This window comes from Bolinopsis microptera, chromosome 3 (assembly GCF_026151205.1).
Source record: "Bolinopsis microptera isolate Bmic1 chromosome 3, MBARI_Bmic_1.0, whole genome shotgun sequence".
Lineage (NCBI taxonomy): Eukaryota > Metazoa > Ctenophora > Tentaculata > Lobata > Bolinopsidae > Bolinopsis > Bolinopsis microptera.
The window spans coordinates 12,560,008-12,581,080 of record NC_087074.1 but is presented as its reverse complement, the minus strand read 5'-3'; the positions used below and the strand labels follow the sequence as shown (position 1 = coordinate 12,581,080).

The following is a 21,073-nucleotide window of genomic DNA, read 5'->3' as shown; positions in this document are numbered from 1 at the left end:
ACGCGCACAAGTAAACCGCCGCGCGCGCAAAACGCTATACAAGCTGTTTGCGTTAAAACGTTTATTTATAATTTTAACATTCCCGCGTACGCAAATTACATAAAAATGTGTGACCGCCTCTAACAACAAAAAAGTGACGAGATCTCAGAATTACTCAAAATAAACTGGATCAACCAGGTACAGATGAAAATACAAATATCTAATTTACAGAGTCGACATAATTACACATTTTCAAAATACATCGGAACTTCAACAAATTCCACTCTTCCAAAGTCTTCCCCGTTTAACCCCAAAAAGAAGATATTTATTCAGCTACAGCTGCTTCAGGCTGAGCAACACTCTTCCTACAAAATGGACATGCTTGCTTTTGGAGATATTGTAACTCCAAATCATCAGCATAGAAGATACGGTTACAACTGTCACAGGTATCCAAAATGATATCAGGCATTAAGTTCTTATAAAACTGATATCTCAGTGGCGAGCCCCACTTCAGAACAACAACTTCTGATCTCGGCATCTTCTTCAATATTTCCGGACCAACTTCCACTGGTTGGTATGACGTCATAGATTCCCAATTCTGTAATCTCGTCTCAAAAGTATCACCTTCCTCGTATCGCGACGCATTAGGATTCTCGAATGACATTGTCTGAACATCTCCTTGATTTGATTCCTGCCATCCCTTGCCACCACTTGTCGGGGGATCTTGATTGATCAGTTTTACCGCTTCCAAATCACTGATACCATTTTCAGGGATGAACTCGACAAGGGGCAAAACTTCAAAAGCGTAAAATGAGTGTACGAATGGTTGTTGACAGTTGATGCATTGGTTTCCCATTTGGTTTAGAAGTGGGTTAGTTGTAGAACACTTGGAACACATTGGTAGCAACTCCTCTTTGTCCTGAGGAATGAAAGGTTTATTGAGAATTTTTCACACTAAAAAGATCAAACCAACAAATTTGAAACTGACAAACTCTGCGGTGAAAAAAAAAATAATTCTAACCTGAAAAGGTTTGGATCGAATTGTGATACTGCTCAGGTCAATCGCTTGCTGGAATCTGCGTGGTATGACCAGCTGTTGTAGTTTGTCAAACGCATGGCGAGCCATCTTGTATGCACCCATGTTCTTACTCTGTTTCGCTAGAGCATACAGTATCGACACTTTGGACACTCCTGAAAGTTATACGTCGTGAGATTACTCAGTACTCATGTTAAAATAAGATACAGTGCAGCAGTTTAATTAACAAGCTTACAAGCTTGAACGTCAATAGTCAGTGTTTCAAAAAAGAGCAAATCGATAAATGAAACCACAAGATGTAATTACTAATTACCGTAAGGAATTTCCTGTGACAAGTTATGAAGTAGAAAGCGTGCCATGTTAAACAGTGCCTCAGGAAGGTGTGACGTGAAGGGCTCCTCGGTGTACCGGTGTAGGGTCTGGTACACGTAGTACATCTCTGCACGGTGCTGGTAATCTTGGAACTTGTCCAAATACTGGTTTACTTCTTCTTCGCTTCCTGGTAATATAGGTTAATTAGGCCAATAATTAGTTAACAACACCAGACTTCAATACTTGATTGTGACTTTTAAGGTTCACAAGTAAAGCTCTCGCGCTCTTCCCGTCGCAAACATTTGTAATCTAGACAGTGCACGTGACTTTAACCAGTAGTAAGATGTGCATTTGAAGCAAAAGTGCTCAACAAAGATCGAGCTGTAACTGTGTATTACAATTTGCTGGTCCTGTTTTCTAGACAGAGCTCGACTGCAGAACGGAAACCACAATACAAATAAAACAGTCGGCTAGTTCAACTAAAGCAAAAGATAAGGCTCCGAGAATTCCTAGATAAACCAAAACGATGCTTTACTGTGAGATTACCATGAAGCACGTCGCTAATCCCAGTATAAGTACCCTTTCCCTTCGTCCATGCCATATTACATTTACTCCATCGCACATTCAAGTATTTATTAACATCTACACTGCCTGAGATACTGATCTATGTTCGCACCATTCGGTCGTTGTGCGTGATGTGTTGTGCATTGCAATAGAAAACAAAAGAATCCAATAAAATATAATACGGAGTATAAAACTAACGTGTACCTCTGGTTTGTGCCTGGTTCGCCAGCTTTAGATACGCCATGGACAGTTTCCAAAAGTAATAAGAAGCATCATCGAATCTCCTTTCCGCAACAGCGTTGTGTGTTAGCTTTTCCAATACCTTCACCGCTTCCGTGGGCTTACCTGAACAATTTTATAAACTGTTTATTTACAGAACGTTCGGTGCTAAGCCTTGAAATGTGCATAGTATTTATAATTCACCGAAAGAGCAATTAAATCAGATAGCCCCAAATTTATATCGTAAATAAGCTCCTAAACTAATGTTAAGTAGTTTTAAGAATTTATCAACAAACCAGCTATATAGTAAGCCTCCTGAGCTTCGTCAAATTTATCGTTTTCAGCTAAGAAGTTCGCATAAGGAATGTACACAGATTCCTTGAATTCTGGGTGATCTTCACATAAAGTAAAGGCTTCTTGCCACTGAAGAGTTTGTTACCTTTAAAGGGTTGTAATAAGTTGCCATTAAGTTAATCTGAAGAACATGAAAAGACCTATCAATCCATGTGCCGATTAATTGTTGAAAGTTAATTATAACCATGTCCGAGTCATAAAATTTACCTGATGAGACTCAATGTACAACTCCACCAATGAACTCAGTTCCCCAAGTTTCTGATAAGACTCAGCCGCAAACTCATATTTTCCCAGCTCCTTGAAATGTAGGGCACAACCCCTCAGCTCCTCTACAAATGACTTGTCAAGCTGTCTCATTATTTCCACCAACTTATCTGGCCATTTCTGTTTGCCCGCTATTTCAATAGCTTCAGTGAACGCTGAAGCTGCCATAAACAGGTCTATAGCAGAGCCGGGATCGTTGGTAGATTTGCACCACTCTGCTTGTCGCTTTATCAGCCCTTTTATGTTTTTAGGATCTGAGGAGGTAAGGAAATCCTTGGCGTTTTCAAACTGTCGCAGGTCACTGAACATGGCCATGGCCTTGTCCTCGTTACCTGACTTCTTGTACATCTTGGCTGCCTCCTGAAACTCGCCTTTAAAAGCATAGTAGTCAGCAAGAATTAGATTGTTTGTTGTTTCAGCTGCTTTAGATTGCTTTCTCTCCTCGATATTAGAGATAAACTCCAAATACCGCAACTCTCTTACTCTTGTAAACGCATTCTTAGCCACTTCCAGGTTCAAATTCTCCAGTGCTTCATTAGCTAAATTCAACCAGTCATTGTTAGTTACTCCTAAACACGCCACATTATAAGCAGTGTGGAACATTTTCTTTTCAATATACTGATTCATTGGAGCACTTTGGGGTACGTCCACAGCTTGCATAGTCAGGTTCTGTAAGCAGAATATCTTGCTTCCTGAGAACCCTACTACATAGCCCTGCATCTTTCTCTGATGGACGGGAAAGTTGCTCGCTTTAATGTTCAGATAACCGTTACTAGAGAAGCACATCATATCACCGTTGTGCGTGTTCCATGCCAAGCTGGTCGCGTTCGGTTCCTGGAAGAGCAGTTTCTTTGTCTTGATATCGTACACGGAGCATGTCTGTGTTTCGTCAATTATTGCGAGTTTGTCACGTCCCATACTAATGTCAATACATCTAATGCATTGTGGCTGCTTGATGATCAGCATTGGGAAGGGATTGTCTACGAATATTTTCAAAACTTGTCCACTTCGTAGCCCAACCAGTAATCCCTCTTTACCAGGAGGGCCTCCGATAACCTTGATGTACCTAATATTTGCTTCGAGCACCCACTCCCTTTCCTTAGCACCACTGAAAGCATAAGCTTGCAATCTGTGGTCTTTACACAGCAAGATGTGATGTGCGGTGACGACAAGCAGATTACAGTCAAAACGCTGCATGATTTTGTCTTTTACACGATAATGCATGTCGGACACGTCATCCGAATACAGCTCGTATACAATTATCTTATCAGGTAGTTGTACTGCTAATCTGAACTTGTAGATAGCTACTTTCTTAACCCAATCCCTGCACTTTATCTTCACTTTCTGGTCTTGTAAGAGATTCTGTATGATAACATCCGTCATGTTCTCTCTGAAGGCGTAACGGTCTTTATAAAGTCCGTGTACAGTGTTAAAGTTGAGTTGAGTCACTTTGATAGATCCGTCATGACTGCCAGCAATGATGTAGTTTTGTGAAGGGAACACATCCACACACCAGGCCCAGGATCCCATATCCACTATCTTAGTGAGGTAGATCCCTTCCTTGGTGTAGAGACCTACTTCTTTGTTAGACCCCCCAATTAGCAGATACTCTCCCCCGGGATACCATCTCAAGCAACCTGGATCATATCCCAGATGTCTGTCTTTCCCAACTTGTCTGCCGTTTAGTTGGTAGAATGAGAGTTTCTGGTTCCAATCAGCCACAGCCATTATGTCAACTGCCTCTGTTTTGGCAGGGTTCCAAGCTATACACCAGATTGGTGCTCCCCCGGGCCGGTCTATCTTCACACGTTCTTCACCTGAGATATTTCTTCTATCAAGTTTAATGAATCAGTCAAATAAATAATAGTGAGATTTTATTACGCAGAGTATAAAGTTGTCAAACTCCGAAAATTTATAATCGTACATTGATAGTATTAATAGCAGCTAGAAGCTGTGCATATTATATTTACAATACAGTAGCGGCCGAAATGAATTTCAGTAATGTATGTTAAGTACAGAACGGGTATAATTGTCAGTGCAGAATTATGCAACAAATGTGAGAGGGTGAAGCGTATCAGTCAATAAAGTACAATCTTTACAATATTATAGCAGTTATGAACAATTAAAAGTGTCGAGTTGCTAATTTGGTTCTCACCTCCTTTAAGTGCTCTGATGCTGATTTGACCAGAGTAGAAACCCAGCGCAGCGTACTGTCCATCCTTAGTCCAACTACTTGTGGTTATCTTGTTAGAAACCTTGTGTTTTATTACTGATTTCTGCTCAGGAGACCAGATACCAAAGTCGATGGAGGTACAGCTGATGAGATGGCTGGTTACAGGGTTGTAGCAAACTGATTGAATTGCCTCGTTATGCTGGTACTTGAGGATACCCACCAACTCGTCTGTCCAGATTATAACAGTCTTATCTGCTCCTCCTGTAACAAACAGTCGTTCAAATATTGAGATTAGTACCTGCTTTAAATTAAATTTATTCTTTCATAATATGATTATTAAACATTGGAACGGGATATTGCTACTCATGTTTATAATTTAGAAAAACAAACCGATTAAACTGAACAGTTAGTGTATGGGACTTAAGAAACACAGCTTGGTGTCTAATAACAATAATCGACTAAAATTTATAATATGTAACATTAGAATAAACAGACTTGGTCGTTGATTCATTAGGCTCAATACCAAATTATACATACTAAGCAATACAACAATAGTGCAAATTACAGCATGACTCAATTTAACTTACCTGATGCAAAGCGAGAGCCATCTCTGTTGTAGCAAACACAATAAACAGCATCTTTGTGACCTTTCAAAGGAGCAATAAACTCTCCATTCACAGCATTGTACACCCGAACAAAGTTACTCGTTGCTGCAATTACTTTTGTCCCTGAAAACAGATTTGTAAGATAAGGCTGGGTAATGGACAATATTTTATAGAAGGCTATAACAGTAATGTGTTTGCAATACACAAGGGATATCAGTTCCCTTAGCATACTCTGACCAGTATATATAATCTATCAAACTGTTAGAAAATTGTTCCTGAAATTTCAGGATTATTCTTTGTAGAAAAAAGGGAACATGAAAAATCACAAACCATCTGGTTTAGCAGCAACACCATAAACAATGCAATCTTGCTCATCTGCTTTATCTTTGTCTTGAATTTGTTCAACCCAAACTGGGTATGGCTTCATTATGCAGTTAGTAAATCATTGCTAAAAGATAAAGGAATGAGTTTTTATTATTAACAATTTTTTAAACTAGGATCCCAATCCATCAACAATAATAATACCTGGACTTAACACAACTTTCACAATGCCCCTCACTCAGTCACAGACCAAACCAGTTCATCACTCACTCACAAAATTGCCGACCCAATATCTATTGAAGTGGCAAAGATTTTTTAGACAAATGACATATCGATATTATTGCTGCAGCAGATACCAATACCAACAATATTATATTCCCAACCGTTTGAACTATTAAAGTAACTAGTATTTTACTTTATAGTGTGGTGACTTGGGGTTCATAAATATAACAATACAAGCTGATAAACCAAAAAAACAACTGGGGTAGGTAGGTAGCCCTGGTGGGTGCGTAAACTTTACGGTCTGCTCTCTCCAAGATCAGTCTGCTTCTCCATTTTACCGTGAAGCCTAATTTCTAGTTTTTATAAATACAATGCAAGCGCCAGTGGCGTAACAACCGCCCCTGCTAACCCTGCTAGCAGGGGGGTGGCACCTTAGGGGGGCGGCATTTTCCTGGATTGTAGGACTGATTTCACGGAAAAAGCGCCTTATTGGTGTACTACCCTGTCGAATTTAGCGTTCGGTCGACGTGAAAAAAATATTTGTGGTACCATTGTTGCTTCAGGGGGCGGCAAAAAGGTGTAGGGGCACAGGAGGAGCTAAGTGCAAAGAAACTGTCACTAACTGCTACAAACTGCTACTAACTGCCACTAACTGCCACTAACTGCCACAAACTGCTACTAACTGCTACAAACTGCCACTAACTGCTACTAACTGCCACTAACTGCTACAATCGCGCCCACGCATTTGCGCGCGACAGTAGCAGTTAGTGGCAGTTAGTGGCAGTTAGTGGCAGTTTGTAGCAGTTAGTGGCAGTTTTATGCGCGTCGGGATTTCAAATCGAGCGCTCATCATCTTACTATATATAAAGCGAGACGATATAGATATATATATCTGTGCCATTTTACTGACACCACGGCATCACCTTTAACGCGACTTTCCGCAAAAACCGTAAAAGATATACAACTGAAACTTTTTTGACTGGGTCAAATGCTTTTATGCTTTTCAAATCAGCATGAAAAAACAAAAAATTGGCCAAGGAATAGGAGTTTTAGAGCCCAAAATTTGAACCCCCAAGTGGTGTCAAAAACGCGAATTAAATAGGTAATAATTATCTCAGTCTCTTGAGTCTTGACACCATTTTAGGGTTATACGGGTTCCTGCTAGTTTATATAATAGCAAGTCTGCAGCGTTTAGAGCTGCATTGTTGACTAAACCAGACTGTGCACTTTGCGGTAGATGTCAAATGTTGCAGATAGCGTATACGTTTTTTAAAACTATGTTTTGATTTTATTTGACTTAACTGTACTTGTAGTAAACGGTCGGCCGTTTTACAACACGGCAATATGACTGCTTGTGTTAGTTTCGACATTAAGTATTTTTTTCTCGCATGAGTATAGAAATGTTTGATATGAATTATGAAATGAGAAGTCGTGTATTGTGTAATAGATTCAGAAGACTCGTAAATGTGCAAGTATATGAATATTTATATCATATCCATTGAATTATATTCATGGGACCAGCAAAAGCTCACAGTTAACAGCATTTATTTTTATTTATGATAAGATGATAAGTTCGTTATGAGCAATTTTTAATTTAGTTCGTATCAGGCTAGGAGTCTAGTAATCGAGTTTTATTTGCTAATAAAAAAAACTTCTCTACGGTATTAGGAAAACTGCTGTGATAGATCGGAGCGCAGCAAAAAATGTAATAGCTTGTCCTGGACCAAATTCTACCAAATATTATCACTACAAGTATAACACTTTTCGGAGTTAGAATGGTGATGTCCATATGTTAACGGTGCGCGGTGATATCATTGAAGCTGAAGTCGGCACTAAAAATTTAAGTAGATATACCTCACGCCGCACACTAATTGCTGATTGCATTCGTTTGTAATTTTATTGTCTCTTATCAGCTTGCTTACTTCTCCTACCTTAACGCCTAACGGCAAGATTGATGTGTGCTTTTACGTATCTGACAAGTGAAAATTAATAACAATAAATTTCACCTACTGAACGATTTCATAATAGAAAAGTTGCTAGTTTGGTTTTAAATCTATTTCTCCACCGTGCAACAGGATCTGTTTCACGTTCACTCTTTATAAGATAAAAGCCTCTAATCGATGATTTTGCCCTTATAGCTTAGTTGTAGTGAATTCGTACGGAACGTTCACTAAAAATAGTTTGTGAACGCGTTCGCTCAAAGATTTTAACGTTCGGAACATAAGAATTTAAAATATTAATACGCTAGGTATCGTTTCCCGCAATTTTACATGTTCTATATGAGTTAGAAGAGTTTTAGCGCGCATGCATGCACGTTTCAGGCCCTAAAACTCCGCTAGTGTTTCTGGATAGAAGTCGCGACTATTTATGCTCAATTCTCGAGCCGATAATAGTCTTGCTTAGATTTTCAGACAATAGTCTTAAGATTCCTGTTGGTTTCATCGGTGTAATTTATTACAAATTGAAATATTATTTGTTCAGCTTAAAGTTAGCAAATTTTGCTTTTCGCAATTGAAACCATAAAAGTGATATGGTTAGTTTTGCCAACAAAAGGTGGCTCGAGCTCCATTCCCCCCTACATTCAGTAGGGTTTTTTGTTCACCCGGCTTATATATCAAGGATATGATCAACACACGAATCAGGATGTCTGGAAGGAGTTTCTAGATGTCATGTAGGTACACGTGGTGTGACGGCGCAACAAAGAAGAAGATACTTTCGCAGTACACGTTCTACCGAGAGAAAAGAGGCTTATTCTCTACTGACGCTGCCTCAAGTTTTAGCCAAGATTCTGATGGTCCAGTCTCTTGGTGGAGCAACTTCGGTTGCGAGGTACCCGAACTCGGAACTACAGAGTTTTGCAATAAAAGCGCTGTCGCAATCGACATCAGCCTCACCCTGTGAGACGAATTGGAGCTTGTACGACTGGGTGATAAACAAAAAAAGAAACCGCCTCACAGTTGACAAGCAGCGAGACCTTATTTATGTTGACGCAAGTTTGCGTCTTATGAACAATTCACGAATTAAGGAGCAATAATTTCATTATTATTTGCTTATTGCTATACTAGTGACTTATTTTTATTCATTATTGTTTATTTACTGTCTAATTCCGACAACATCTCATTGTATCCATCTAAAGTTAAAAACTATCCAACAAATTATCAAAATAAAATTATCAAAATATTGACTAACACCTGTTTCCAAACAGTTAAAGTTAAAGATTAAACTTACCGTTGCCTCATTCTGAGAACATGGAACGCACACGTGCGAATATGATTTTACGCGCGAAGTACCCAGAAACTGAATGAGTGAAACTGAAAGAGAATCTAATCGCGCGTCGCGCGGGGAATAATTTTGGTCACGTACATCATTTTGAATTTGTGTTCCCTTTTAAAAACAATTACCAGCGCAGAGAGTGGTTTCAGGAACGCAAATTCGACGAAGATGAATTTACCTGGGTACGGTACCTCGCTCAGGCTTTTGTATTTATTAAGTTAAACACATTGATTTAACATTGAACATATTATGGCGATTAAAAATATGCCTATAGCAGATAGGGCGGAATGACAGGTTCAGCAACGCCCAGGAATTACAAGCAGCAAATTCTGCTACTGCTAGTGCTATCAGTATCACGGAGAATCGAAGCAAATATTATAGTGGTACCGTGGCATATCCATTCTGGGTCAGCGTTGTATATATGTTGCATGGATAACTCCCTGCTTGCTGTTGTTTGAATGCCTCCGGGCTCCGAGCGTTCATTTTAATGTCCGTTTTTAACTTTAAATGGATACAATAAGATAAGACCATGTTGTCGGAATTACTAATTCCGAATTAGACAGTAAATAAACAATAATGAATAAAAATAAGTCACTAGTATAGCAATAAGCAAATAATAATGAAATTATTGCTCCTTAATTCGTGAATTGTTCATAAGACGCAAACTTGTGTTAAACTTAACATAAATAAGGTCTCGCTGCTTGTCAACTGTGAGGCGGTTTCTTTTTTGTTTATCACCCAGTCGTACAAGCTCCAATTCGTCTCACAGGGTGAGGCTGATGTCGATTGCGACAGCGCTTTCATTGCAAAACTCTGTAGTTCCGAGTTCGGGTACCTCGCAACCGAAGTTGCTCCACCAAGAGACTGGACCGTCAGAATCTTGGCTAAAACTTGAGGCAGCGTCTCCTACCTACCTATGTCACCTATGTTGAGATTCTTTAAGCTTTAATACAGGGCCATCACATTGTGTGACCACCCCACAGAGAGGAGATCTCTCTGTCATTCCTCCAGCAAAGCAGCGAGTTTGAGTTCTGAGGAGTGTATCCCCTGATCACTGATGGGCGGTGTATCCGGAAGAGATAGCATGAACTGGGTGAGCTGCGATTTGAAATGCTCTCGGTCGCCGATGGAATTCAAATGGTAAGGCATTGCATTCCACAATTTTGGGCCTATGACTGCAAATGAATTATCATACAGTGACTGATTTGCTGATGAGCTGTGTCTGCATGCAGATGGAATGACTGCAAGGTTTCCAAAACGTGGCCTGGAGACAAACTGCACGTTAATGTCGTTGCTGGTATGGTGATGGATAATCTTCCACATATGAAGTAAAATGAACCGCTCCCTGCGACGCTGTAGAGACATCAGAGATAGCCGTTGAAGACGGTCCCAATAATGGAGATCACGCATTCCAGTAATCCTTGCGGTGAAAGCTTTCTGTACGCTTTCAAGCTCCTGGATGTCACATATCTTGGAGGGGTGCCATAGCGGGCAACAGTATTCCAGTAAACTACGAACCATCGACTTGTAAAGCGTAAGCATTATGACTGGAGATCTTGTCTGAAAGACACTGAAAACCCAGGCAGCTTTTTGTCGAGCCTTGTTTGCTGCGGTCTTGATGTGGGGTTGTCAAGATAGATCGTTGGAGACGAGAACCCCGAGGTCTCTTAGTTGACCTACAGGTGCGAGTGACTTGTCTTTGGATACTGAGTACTGGTATAGTTCACTAACAAAAGGAAGTTCGACGAGAGCACTACGTCGATTGTGTCTGTGACCTTAGTTGTAGTGAACGGTGGATTTTGACGTATTGAACGCACGTTCCAGTCATTTTGTAGTAAACGTTATTGAACGTTAGTGAACGTCAGTGATTATCAAAAACAAAATTCATGAAAATAAACTTTTTGAAATCTCGATTTCCCCAACTGATAATTATTAATGAACATCTATGAACATTTAATTGTCCTCATACTCATAAGTCAATTGTTAGTTAGCATAATTGTTGACTTAGCGGAGAGATAAAAGACTAACGTAGTAACTCGTACTCCGTTTTATAGATCTAGATTGTAGAGTACGCTATATAAATATCTTCCACATACCACACTTTATATTATCACAAACGACTAGTAACCGAGTACCGAGATTTGGCTGCTGAATCGAAAACAGTCGGATATCAATATATATTTTCCTGTTAGCTAGACTAGAACTGAGTGGCAATCAGGAGAATTAAAACTATACTGAAAGGTTCTGGAATTTCTAACCGCTCATGGTTGCTAGATGTCAGAAAATTGTTTTATCTGCCATTGAACCCTGTGATCCTATCATGAGGACCCGGCAATAGCCATTGGATCATAAGCATGCAAGCAGAAACTATTTGTCGAACTAGAGTACGCTACTTGGACTCTAGTTCGCCTGCTTCGACACGTACCGAAGTACGACAGGGGTGATATCTGGCGAATTTAATTTGTCGAACTATAGTGCGTGTCGAACTAGAGTACGTGAATCCCACTGAACACTACTAGTATAATTTATCCATAACGTTCAGAACGTGAGATGAGTTTTAGTGAACGTATGTACAGAACATTTTTAGTGAACGCTCCGTACGTGCACTACAACTAAGTCTGTGACACATGTACTCAAACTTGTCTTTATGTAGTGCCATATTGTTTCGTTCAGACCATTTTATGACACTGTTCAAGTCGTTTTGTAACACAGATACGTCTTGTTCACAGGTTACCGATATTGAAACACGAGTGTCGTCTGCAAAGCATCTGATGATGGATTCAGTTATGCAATGCTCAATATCATTAATGAAAATAAGGAACAAGATCGGCCCGAGGACTGTTCCCTGGGGGACACCACTGATGATCAGAGCGAGAAATGACAAGTGGCCGTCGACCACTACAGCTTGCTTCCGGTCTGACAGAAAAGATTCAATCCATTTGATGATTTTTGGATTTAAGCCATAGAGGTGAAGTTTCCTGATCAACAGTTTGTGATCAACTTTATCGAACGCCTTAGCGTAATCAAGATATATAGAATCAAAGTCAGCTTTGTTGGTTAATGACTCAAAAACGTCGTCGAAATGGTGGAGAAGCTGTGTAAGGCAGCTGCGGCCTGATCTAATTCTAAAGCCATGCTGTTTGCTACAGAGCAAGTTGTTCATTTCTAGATGTAAGACTAGCTTTTTCCTTATGATTCTCTCAAACACCTTGATTATATGGGAGGTGAGTGAAATGGGCCTGTAGTTGGAAGGAAACGCCTTGCTATCTTTCTTGTGGAGCGGAGAAACGTTGGAGTACTTATAAAATGAAGGTACTTCTCCAGATGCAAGGGATTTTGACCAGATCAGATGGATAGGAATCGCCATAGCATCTTTGCAATTCTTAAGTAGAGCAACTGGGATCTCATCAGGACCAGATGAAGCATTTGGCTTAATATCATCAATAGCCTCGATAACATCACTGATAGAGAATTCCAGAATCTGATCCGTGAACGGATATGTTAAATCCGGAGGAGGGAATGATGCAGCGTCTAACTCAGTTTTGGAGGGGTCGCTAAATACGGATAGAAACTGGTTTTGTAAAAGGTCTGCCATTTCCTTAGGATGAGAACGGATGTTACTGTTCTCAGCGAATAGCATGCTGATATTCCTTTTCTTTTTCGAAAACTTCTTGGCATATCTATAAAAGTACTTCGGGTTTGCTTTTACTTTTGCTGCAGCCTGCTCTTCGCGATACTGAAGGGTCTTGTTAATAGCATCACGAATTCCTATGTGGGCCAAAGCAAGCTTGTTTTGAAGAGATTTCAAACGAGTACTAGGGCAGTGAACGTCGTTCTCAGCATCACGAAGTTCTTTTTGAAGCTTGCGCTTCTTTCTAGAAGGAATCCGGACAAGTGATGCTTGTCTCTACTGCAGTATAAGAGAATAAGCCTATTTTCTCTCGGTAGAAAGTGTACTGCGAAAGTATTTTCTTCTTTGTTGCGCCGTCACACCACGTGTTCATGACATCTAGAAACTCCTTCCAGACATCCTGATTCGTGTGTTGATCACATCCCTGATATATAAGCCGGGTGAGCACAAAACCCTACTGAATGTAGGGGGGAATGGAGCTCGAGCCACCTTTTGTTGGCAAGCTACTAACCATATCACTTTTATAGTTTCAATTGCGAAAAGCAAAGTTTGCTAACTTTAAGGTGAACAGATAATATTTGTAATAAATTACACCGATGAAACCAACAGGAATCTTAAGACTATTGTCTGAAAATCTAAGCAAGACTATTATCGGCTCGAGAATTGAGCATAAATAGTCAACTTCTATCCAGAAACACTAGCGGAGTTTTAGGGCCTGAAAGTTGAAACGTGCATGCATGCGCGCTAAAACTCTTCGATCTAACTCATCTAGAACATGTAAAATTGCGGGAAACGATGGCGTGTCGACGTGTTAATATTTTAAATCTGATTAACTTTCCTTATGTTCCGAACGTTAAAATCTTTTAGCGAACGCGTTCACAATTCACAAACTATTTTTAGTGAACGTTCCGTACATTCACTACAACTAAGCCGGGTGTCAATCAAAGTAAATAATCATACTGTGAGTTGTGACAATGACATCAATTATCTGGCACCCGATATCCTAAAAAGAGTAGGTAGAATGTAGATATTGACATTATAATCCTTAATCTGTTTAACCGTGCTACTGCTATTAGTATTGTGGATGGAGATTGGAGATGTTCCCGCCCATTCATGCATGGCGGATTATCAATATTGTTCCAATGTCCAAAATAGGAAATCTCGCCAATTAGGCTGACAACTACATTAAATGGATCACCATCATCAATTGTCAGCAAAACTCTCAACTGCATGATCCTTATCAGTTGAGAGAGACCCGCTCGGGGTATTCTGATGAACATACTGACAGCATGCCTACGGTATCCGTATAGTATTCCAAGGCCCATAAGTCAGGCTGATTCGACACTATGGAAAAATTCATTCTTGCAGGAGTTATGCAAGGGAATACGCTACCTATTTGTCATTAGTATTGAAGCTGTGTTATGCAAAAGTCATAGAAGGTCGTGATCTTGGCTTCCCAGTTCAACCTAGGAGAATCAGGGGACATCCTGTTGTCAATTTATGGGACGTCGACTTTACTGCTTTGATCACAAACGTCCGATACAGCAGCGGAAGCGCAAGATCTGCTGATGAGCAATTCCGTCGGTGTGTACCAAATCAATGACGGCTAAACTAGGTAAATTTGCGCACGAACCTTTCAATATAGGGACTGATGAAATCAAGGCAGTTAGTGGTACAGAAATCGAAAGGATCAGTGATTTCATATATCAGTAGTCAATGACTAGACAGGGTTATTGAAAATTACAAAGAATAAAATGGCGTCTGGACTTGGGACCAGCTCATAGCACAGTTTATTAATGCCCTCTGAAAACCATTCTGCTAGCTAAAAGTAAAAAATGATTTTGTTAGGTAAAACGTACTGAAAATGAAAATTAAGATTAAAAATTGAAAACGAACTGAACTAACAAAAAGAATGACACGTCATGCTAAAATACATATTCCGAAGTAAAATTAATCCCAAATTTTCCCCAAATGTTAAAATACTTGTCGACAAAGATTTCAAACCGTTTGCGCAAGGCAGCAATATTTACGAACTAAATTTTTACAATCCAAAATAAAACTGTTAAAAGAACTATTAATACGAGCTAAACGAACTAACTGACTAATAAATTTACCATAATACTGGCCTTTGGGATTATTCCCATGACCCATCTAATTCTAATATAGGAATAATTAATGACATCAAAATTATAATCGTTCCTCTTGTCGTAAAGTTTTTTTTTTTAAAATTCCCTTATAAATACTGATAGTGATAGTAAAACTAAGACTAATATCTAAAAAGTCAGTTTCACGAACTGAAGTATTATTTTTATTAATAATCATCTCTGGAGGATATATTTCACGTAAAACTCGTTCTAATAGACCAAAACATATATTGATCATATATCATATGTTAAACATGCTCTAGCATGTACTGGCATTATTTGAACGCCAGTTCTTGTATGTGTACATTTCTATATTATTAGTTTTACCTTTTGTTATTTTGTGCGCCTTTTTCATTTTGGAATCTGTATAAGAAAATGTTGAGCGTCTTGGCTACTACTAGGCTGGTGTGTACTATGAATACATTGCTTTGAATTTGTATATTGAATTATATTGTATTTCAGTGCTATGTAACCAGGCGGCAAATTTGAAATGGGTTTTGATGGGGTCCGTAGTCCCCACACAATCGTTGAGGACCTACTGTAACAGCCATTGATACGCTTATAGTTATCAGACAGCAACTAACCGATATCCAATGGGTCTCAGCCATAGAACAATACAGGCTCAACGGTGGCTCGGAAAAGTATAATCTTCATGGTCTTATATGTACGTTCTTCATTGAAGTAGTCAGTAAAACAAGGACATGATACTATGTGTGGGGACTACGGATTGTAGGACTGAATCCCTAACGGACGGAATCACTACCACCCCAGGAATTACAAGCAGCAAATTCTGCTACTGCTTAATAAATACAAAAGCCTGAGCGAGGTACCGTACCCAGGTAAATTCATCTTCGTTGAATTTGCGTTTCTGAAACCACTCTCTGCACTGGTAATTGTTTTTAAAAGGGAACACAAAATGATGTACGTGACCAAAATTATTCCCCGCGCGACGCGCGATTAGATTCTCTTTCAGTTTCACTCATTCAGTTTCTGGGTACTTCGCGCGTAAAATCATATTCGCACGTGTGCGTTCCATGTTCTCAGAATTAGGCAACGGTAAGTTTAATCTTTAACTTTAACTGTTTGGAAACAGGTGTTGTTATTTCATGCTGGGAATCCCAAAAAGTGCTTGATCGGGGGATTTCATGGAGTGCTTGCTATGGGGCCTGTCAGACATGTGATCCACAGACTTACGTACGCAACGAGGAGCCCTAACGAGAACTGGTTCGGATCAAGTCATCCATAATGACCTGCTATACGACAATACAGTGATGTGAACCTTCACATGCTCGGTATCTCAATCAGCTTGCGGGAATAATATCAAATATATAAATCCGCAACGCCTGTGTTTATCTTATACCACTATGTCTTCCTCATCCATCGAGTTTATTCCTGGCAGAAAGAAAGGCAGCCGCAACGTCCTCTACGATGGTCACCTCTACCACCTTAACAGAAAGAAGGAAGACAAGACCTACTTAACCCCCCCCCCTTAATGTTTACTTATTATTGTGTGAATTAAATTACTGTATCAGTATATTATCTATTATTCTTTGACCAAATTTCTGCTTAGTCAATTATCACGAAAAATCTAATAATAATTAACAAAAAATAAAATAATTAACTAATGAAATACAAATAATTATGCCTTTATTGCAAAGTTCAGCAGGGATCACATCAAAGTGGTTAGGTCTAGATATTAGAGGTAGTGATTTAGTCCGGTAGTGATTCAGTCCGAAAATATACCTCAATCCCTACCAATAGTGATTGGTAGTGATTCTGTCCGTTAGGGATTCAGTCCGGTAGTGATCCAGTCCGCTCACCGCTACTGCTAGTGCTATCAGTATCACGGAGAATCGAAGCAAATATTATAGTGGTACCGTGGCATGTCCATTCTGGGTCAGCGTTGTATATACTTACATATGTTGCATGGATAAGTCCCTGCTTGCTGTTGGCGTTGCTGCGGCGAGGCTGGCTGGAATAATTGTCGGAGAACTCTTTGGCTTCGTACTCTCTTCACTTCTTTCTCCGCACAAAACTGTTCAATCCGTGGGAGGCCCTGTTATTCAAATAAAGTTCTGAACCCTCAATCAAGCGTTTAGTTCTAAAACTTTGGTAATGGGAATTGTAGTTTTGTAGCTTTTCTCATAACTATCGTCCTATCGAACTGATGATCAATAAACACCACGCGGTTTGCTACAATCAAGTTAGTATAAGAAGTCGTTTACATATCAGCAGAGGGGTCTTCCAAATTGCAAATGATTACGATTGACCATATAATATTGTAATTTTGGCACAATAGCACAATACCAATAGTGATACCCGGATTTAACATTTAAACAATTTGTAATCGTATTGCCATGCAGTGTTCGTGTAACTGTTGTTGGTAATCGCTTTTCTTGTCAAAAAGTTAATATTTGTTTCCTTCGATAGTAAATTATTTTGTCCCAAATTCATATATTTTCTAATAATACAAAATTTTTTTTAGACCAATACAATGTCAATAAGTCATGTGGCATGTAAGGCGCCAAAGACAAATTGCTAAAAGGCGCGGCGCAACTGCAGAAAACTGCCACTAACTGCCACAAACTGCCACTAACTGCTACAAACTGCCACTAACTGCTACAAACTGCCACTAACTGCTGCAAACTGCGCGCGCAGTGCGTGGGCGCGATTGTAGCAGTTAGTGGCAGTTTGTAGCAGTTAGTGGCAGTTTGTAGCAGTTAGTGGCAGTTTGTGGCAGTTAGTGGCAGTTTGTGGCAGTTAGTGGCAGTTTGTAGCAGTTAGTGACAGTTTCTTTGCACTTTGCTCCTCCTGTGGGGGGCGGCAAAAAAAGTACCCAACTTTCTTTTTTTTTTTTAGGGACACAAAATTTTAGGGGCGGAAAAGGGGCGGCAAATTTCAATCAGCAGGGGGGCGGCACAAAGTAACTTTACGCCACTGGCAAGCGCATGTTTACTAATCTTAATCTACTTAACAACTCAATAGCCCAAGTCACCATACCCGTAGTATATTCCTTAGTAATAGAATAACTTTAAAGTTTTTCAAATTGTTGCTATAAATATGGAGTGCCGCAGGGGAGCTGTCTTGGTCCCTTACTTTTTATTATTTATATTAATGACATCCGTAACTCATCAATTATAGGAAAGTTTATACTATTTGCCGACGACACTAACATATTTATAGAAGACACATGTGTCAAAAGACTATACGAAAAAGGAAATGAAGTTCTATCATTTGTGTACAAGTATATGAAACTAAACTTATTACATATTAACATTAAGAAATGTTGTTTTATTCATTTTAAACCCTCACGGGCCAAAGAGGAAGTAGAAAATGACGAGAACATACTAACTTTAAATAATGTAGTTATTAAAAGAGTTCAAGAAGCTAAATTTCTAGGCGTTATTATTGACGACCAACTTAACTGGAAATCACATACGCAGTCACTTAACTCAAAACTTAAATGCGAAGTAGGAAAGCTGTGCAGAATACGACACATTGTCCCAAAGCAGTATTATAAGGATTTATATCATACTCTATTTGAATCACATTTAGGATTTGGAATATCTGTGTGGGGTGGTATTAGCAATAACCGACTTGAACCTATCTTTAAAACACAGAAAAAGTGTATAAGAATTCTGTTTGGGGATAGAGAAGCTTACCTAGAGAAGTTTAAAACGTGTGCCCGAACACGACCTGTTGATAAGCAAAGACTGGGGGTGGACTTTTACCAAAAAGAACACTCCAAGCCCTTGTTTAAAACCCACAGGTTGTTGACGGTCCACAATCTGTACAAGTACACTTGTCTCTTAGAACTATTCAAAATTAATAAGTTAGAGGAACCATTATCACTGTACTCATCATTTAACAGGTCACCACGACGAGAGGATTATTTCATTACATCACAACCATCCTCACAATTCATCTACCAATCATCCTACATGTGGAACAGCTGTCGACAAACATCAAGTAAGATAAGTTTTAATACTCCGACAAACGGGTTTAAGAATATATTGAAAATTGCCTTACGAGAATTGCAATTCAAGCATGATACACTTGATTGGTGTGAGCTTAATTTTGCCACAAATGAGCTCAAGTTCTGATTTATGTGAGTTACTAAAATGACCATATATCTTTTCTCATACATATAACCACTGCACTCCAACCAAAAACATTACTTACACCATACTCCACAAATGATATATATATATATACACAAACACACTAGTACCGAGCAATCGCACTGTAAAACATGCTCACGATACACTCAAAATTGGAAATATTCAACGGCTTGTATATGAAACTTACACTTACACTCAGTGTACACCCAGTGTTAACTAGTATTACACACTGGTAAACTCTACGTAACGCGCGAAAATAATAATTCTATGGCGTTTTCATTGTCACATTTCACGTCGACGGGATTAAACGCGCGCGCGCGTAACATCTTATCTTACTGCTATCTCAACGAATAAACACACAACGACTTTGACAATTGACCGACGACTTAACGATTGTGAGTTATGACGGACTTAACTGTATGGGTCAACTACTAAAACTGCATTGTATACTATCTTAATCATTATACTGGACATGAGATGACGAAGTATCTTGAGCAGCACTTTATACCTCCACTTAGAACTTGATTAGTCACGAACAATAGAATCATTATAAATCAATACAATAAAACATCTTGATCAATAAATGCCTAGCAGCACCAGACAGCAGCCGTGTACCTTTTTCGACTCCACGGAGTCCCTGATGGACTTTTGTTTACTTTTGTTAATAATTTGACCGCAACCTTTCTTTCTCGAAACACAAATCCTACTGTACTTCATTACAGTATTAAGATAATATAATATAAAGCAAATTAAATTATGTGAATATATGACTACGAAATAGATCTATAGACTTGTCCATAATATTTAATACCGTATTGATGGTTTTGAATTTTGTATATTGAATTTTAATGTGAAGCGTTTACTCTTCCCCCTCGGCAATTAATTAGAAAGTTAGATTAATGACAATAATTGCCAAATGCAGACGTAGTAGATATAGATGTTCAATGTTGTAGAGTGATTTCAAGAGTAGTGGTCCACAGGGGCCCGAAAAAGCCGTACAGGCACTTGGGTCCTTATCCTTGTCACTAGTCCCAATTGGATTCACTTTACACAAAACATGAACGTTTACAATTTAGACGTACACATTGGCACGATATTTATTAGAAAGCAAACAGTATAAAATAATACGTGCGTGCGCGGCTTGAGCCGCGCCGCATAACAATTTATGCGTTTAGGGGCTGGAGTACGCGTGTTTACAGATTAATGAATTGTTGCATTGTAAATATTTAAAGTTGACGATATATTATGATTTAATAGTAAATTTTTCAAAGCTGGCTTTGGACTTAGGTAAAATTATAATTTATTTATTTAAAAGAAAAAACCACGGATAGTTTTTAATTTACATAGTCGTATAACTATAATCAAGTTAATACTGTTTTCAAGAATGCGCGGCTTTGGCGGCCAGTTATTGACTTGTACATAAAATTGAATTTTAAATAGAAATGTGAATGTATTAAAATTTAAAACTTTCAAAACGGAGGCTTATAAATATTATTATATTATGATTGTAAAATAAAGGATAAAATTTTAAATTTGTTTCACTAAAATTTGTTTCACTAATTGATTTAAATAAAAATTTGTTGTTTTCTTGAAAAAAATTTTTGTGTTCTTGATGTCAACGATTTTTGGTGCATATTCCGGTGATAGAACAAAAAGGATTTACTTTGCAAGTCATGCGTGTAAGATTACACAAAAAGCTTGACCCCTTGCTGCTTGCAAGTCATAGATTATTTGCCAAAAGGGCATTTTGTTAAGCTGGGTTGTTCATTAATACCGCTGGGGTGTTCACTAATAGGGCTTAATGCAGGTGACTGTTATCAAATGTGCCATGGCATGTTTGCTTTATATCTGCAGT

At 38.9% G+C, this 21,073-nt stretch overlaps 2 protein-coding genes across 4 annotated transcripts in view; one reads left to right on the top strand and one right to left on the bottom strand.

Moving 5' to 3' along the window:
* Positions 1-21,073, top strand: part of LOC134813576 (guanine nucleotide-binding protein subunit beta-1-like) — a 76,178-nt gene that overhangs the window by 32,926 nt on the left and 22,179 nt on the right. The gene's annotated exons all lie outside the window — the stretch shown is intronic.
* The window catches only part of LOC134813573 (intraflagellar transport protein 122 homolog), a 92,891-nt gene continuing 71,960 nt past the window's right edge, over positions 143-21,073 (bottom strand). For 2 of the 3 annotated variants that reach the window (XM_063821410.1, XM_063821409.1), the window contains exons 2-11: positions 5,837-5,956; positions 5,489-5,629; positions 4,884-5,162; positions 2,672-4,545; positions 2,407-2,533; positions 2,096-2,236; positions 1,874-1,978; positions 1,329-1,514; positions 1,001-1,170; positions 143-898 (exon numbers count right to left, since the gene is read on the bottom strand). In XM_063821410.1, coding sequence (XP_063677480.1) covers positions 305-898; positions 1,001-1,170; positions 1,329-1,514; positions 1,874-1,978; positions 2,096-2,236; positions 2,407-2,533; positions 2,672-4,545; positions 4,884-5,162; positions 5,489-5,629; positions 5,837-5,933 — 3,714 coding nt within the window. In that variant the 5' untranslated portion in view covers positions 5,934-5,956 and the 3' untranslated portion in view covers positions 143-304. The remainder of the gene's footprint in view (positions 899-1,000; positions 1,171-1,328; positions 1,515-1,873; positions 1,979-2,095; positions 2,237-2,406; positions 2,534-2,671; positions 4,546-4,883; positions 5,163-5,488; positions 5,630-5,836; positions 5,957-21,073) is intronic. The other variant, XM_063821411.1, reaches the window with a different exon arrangement.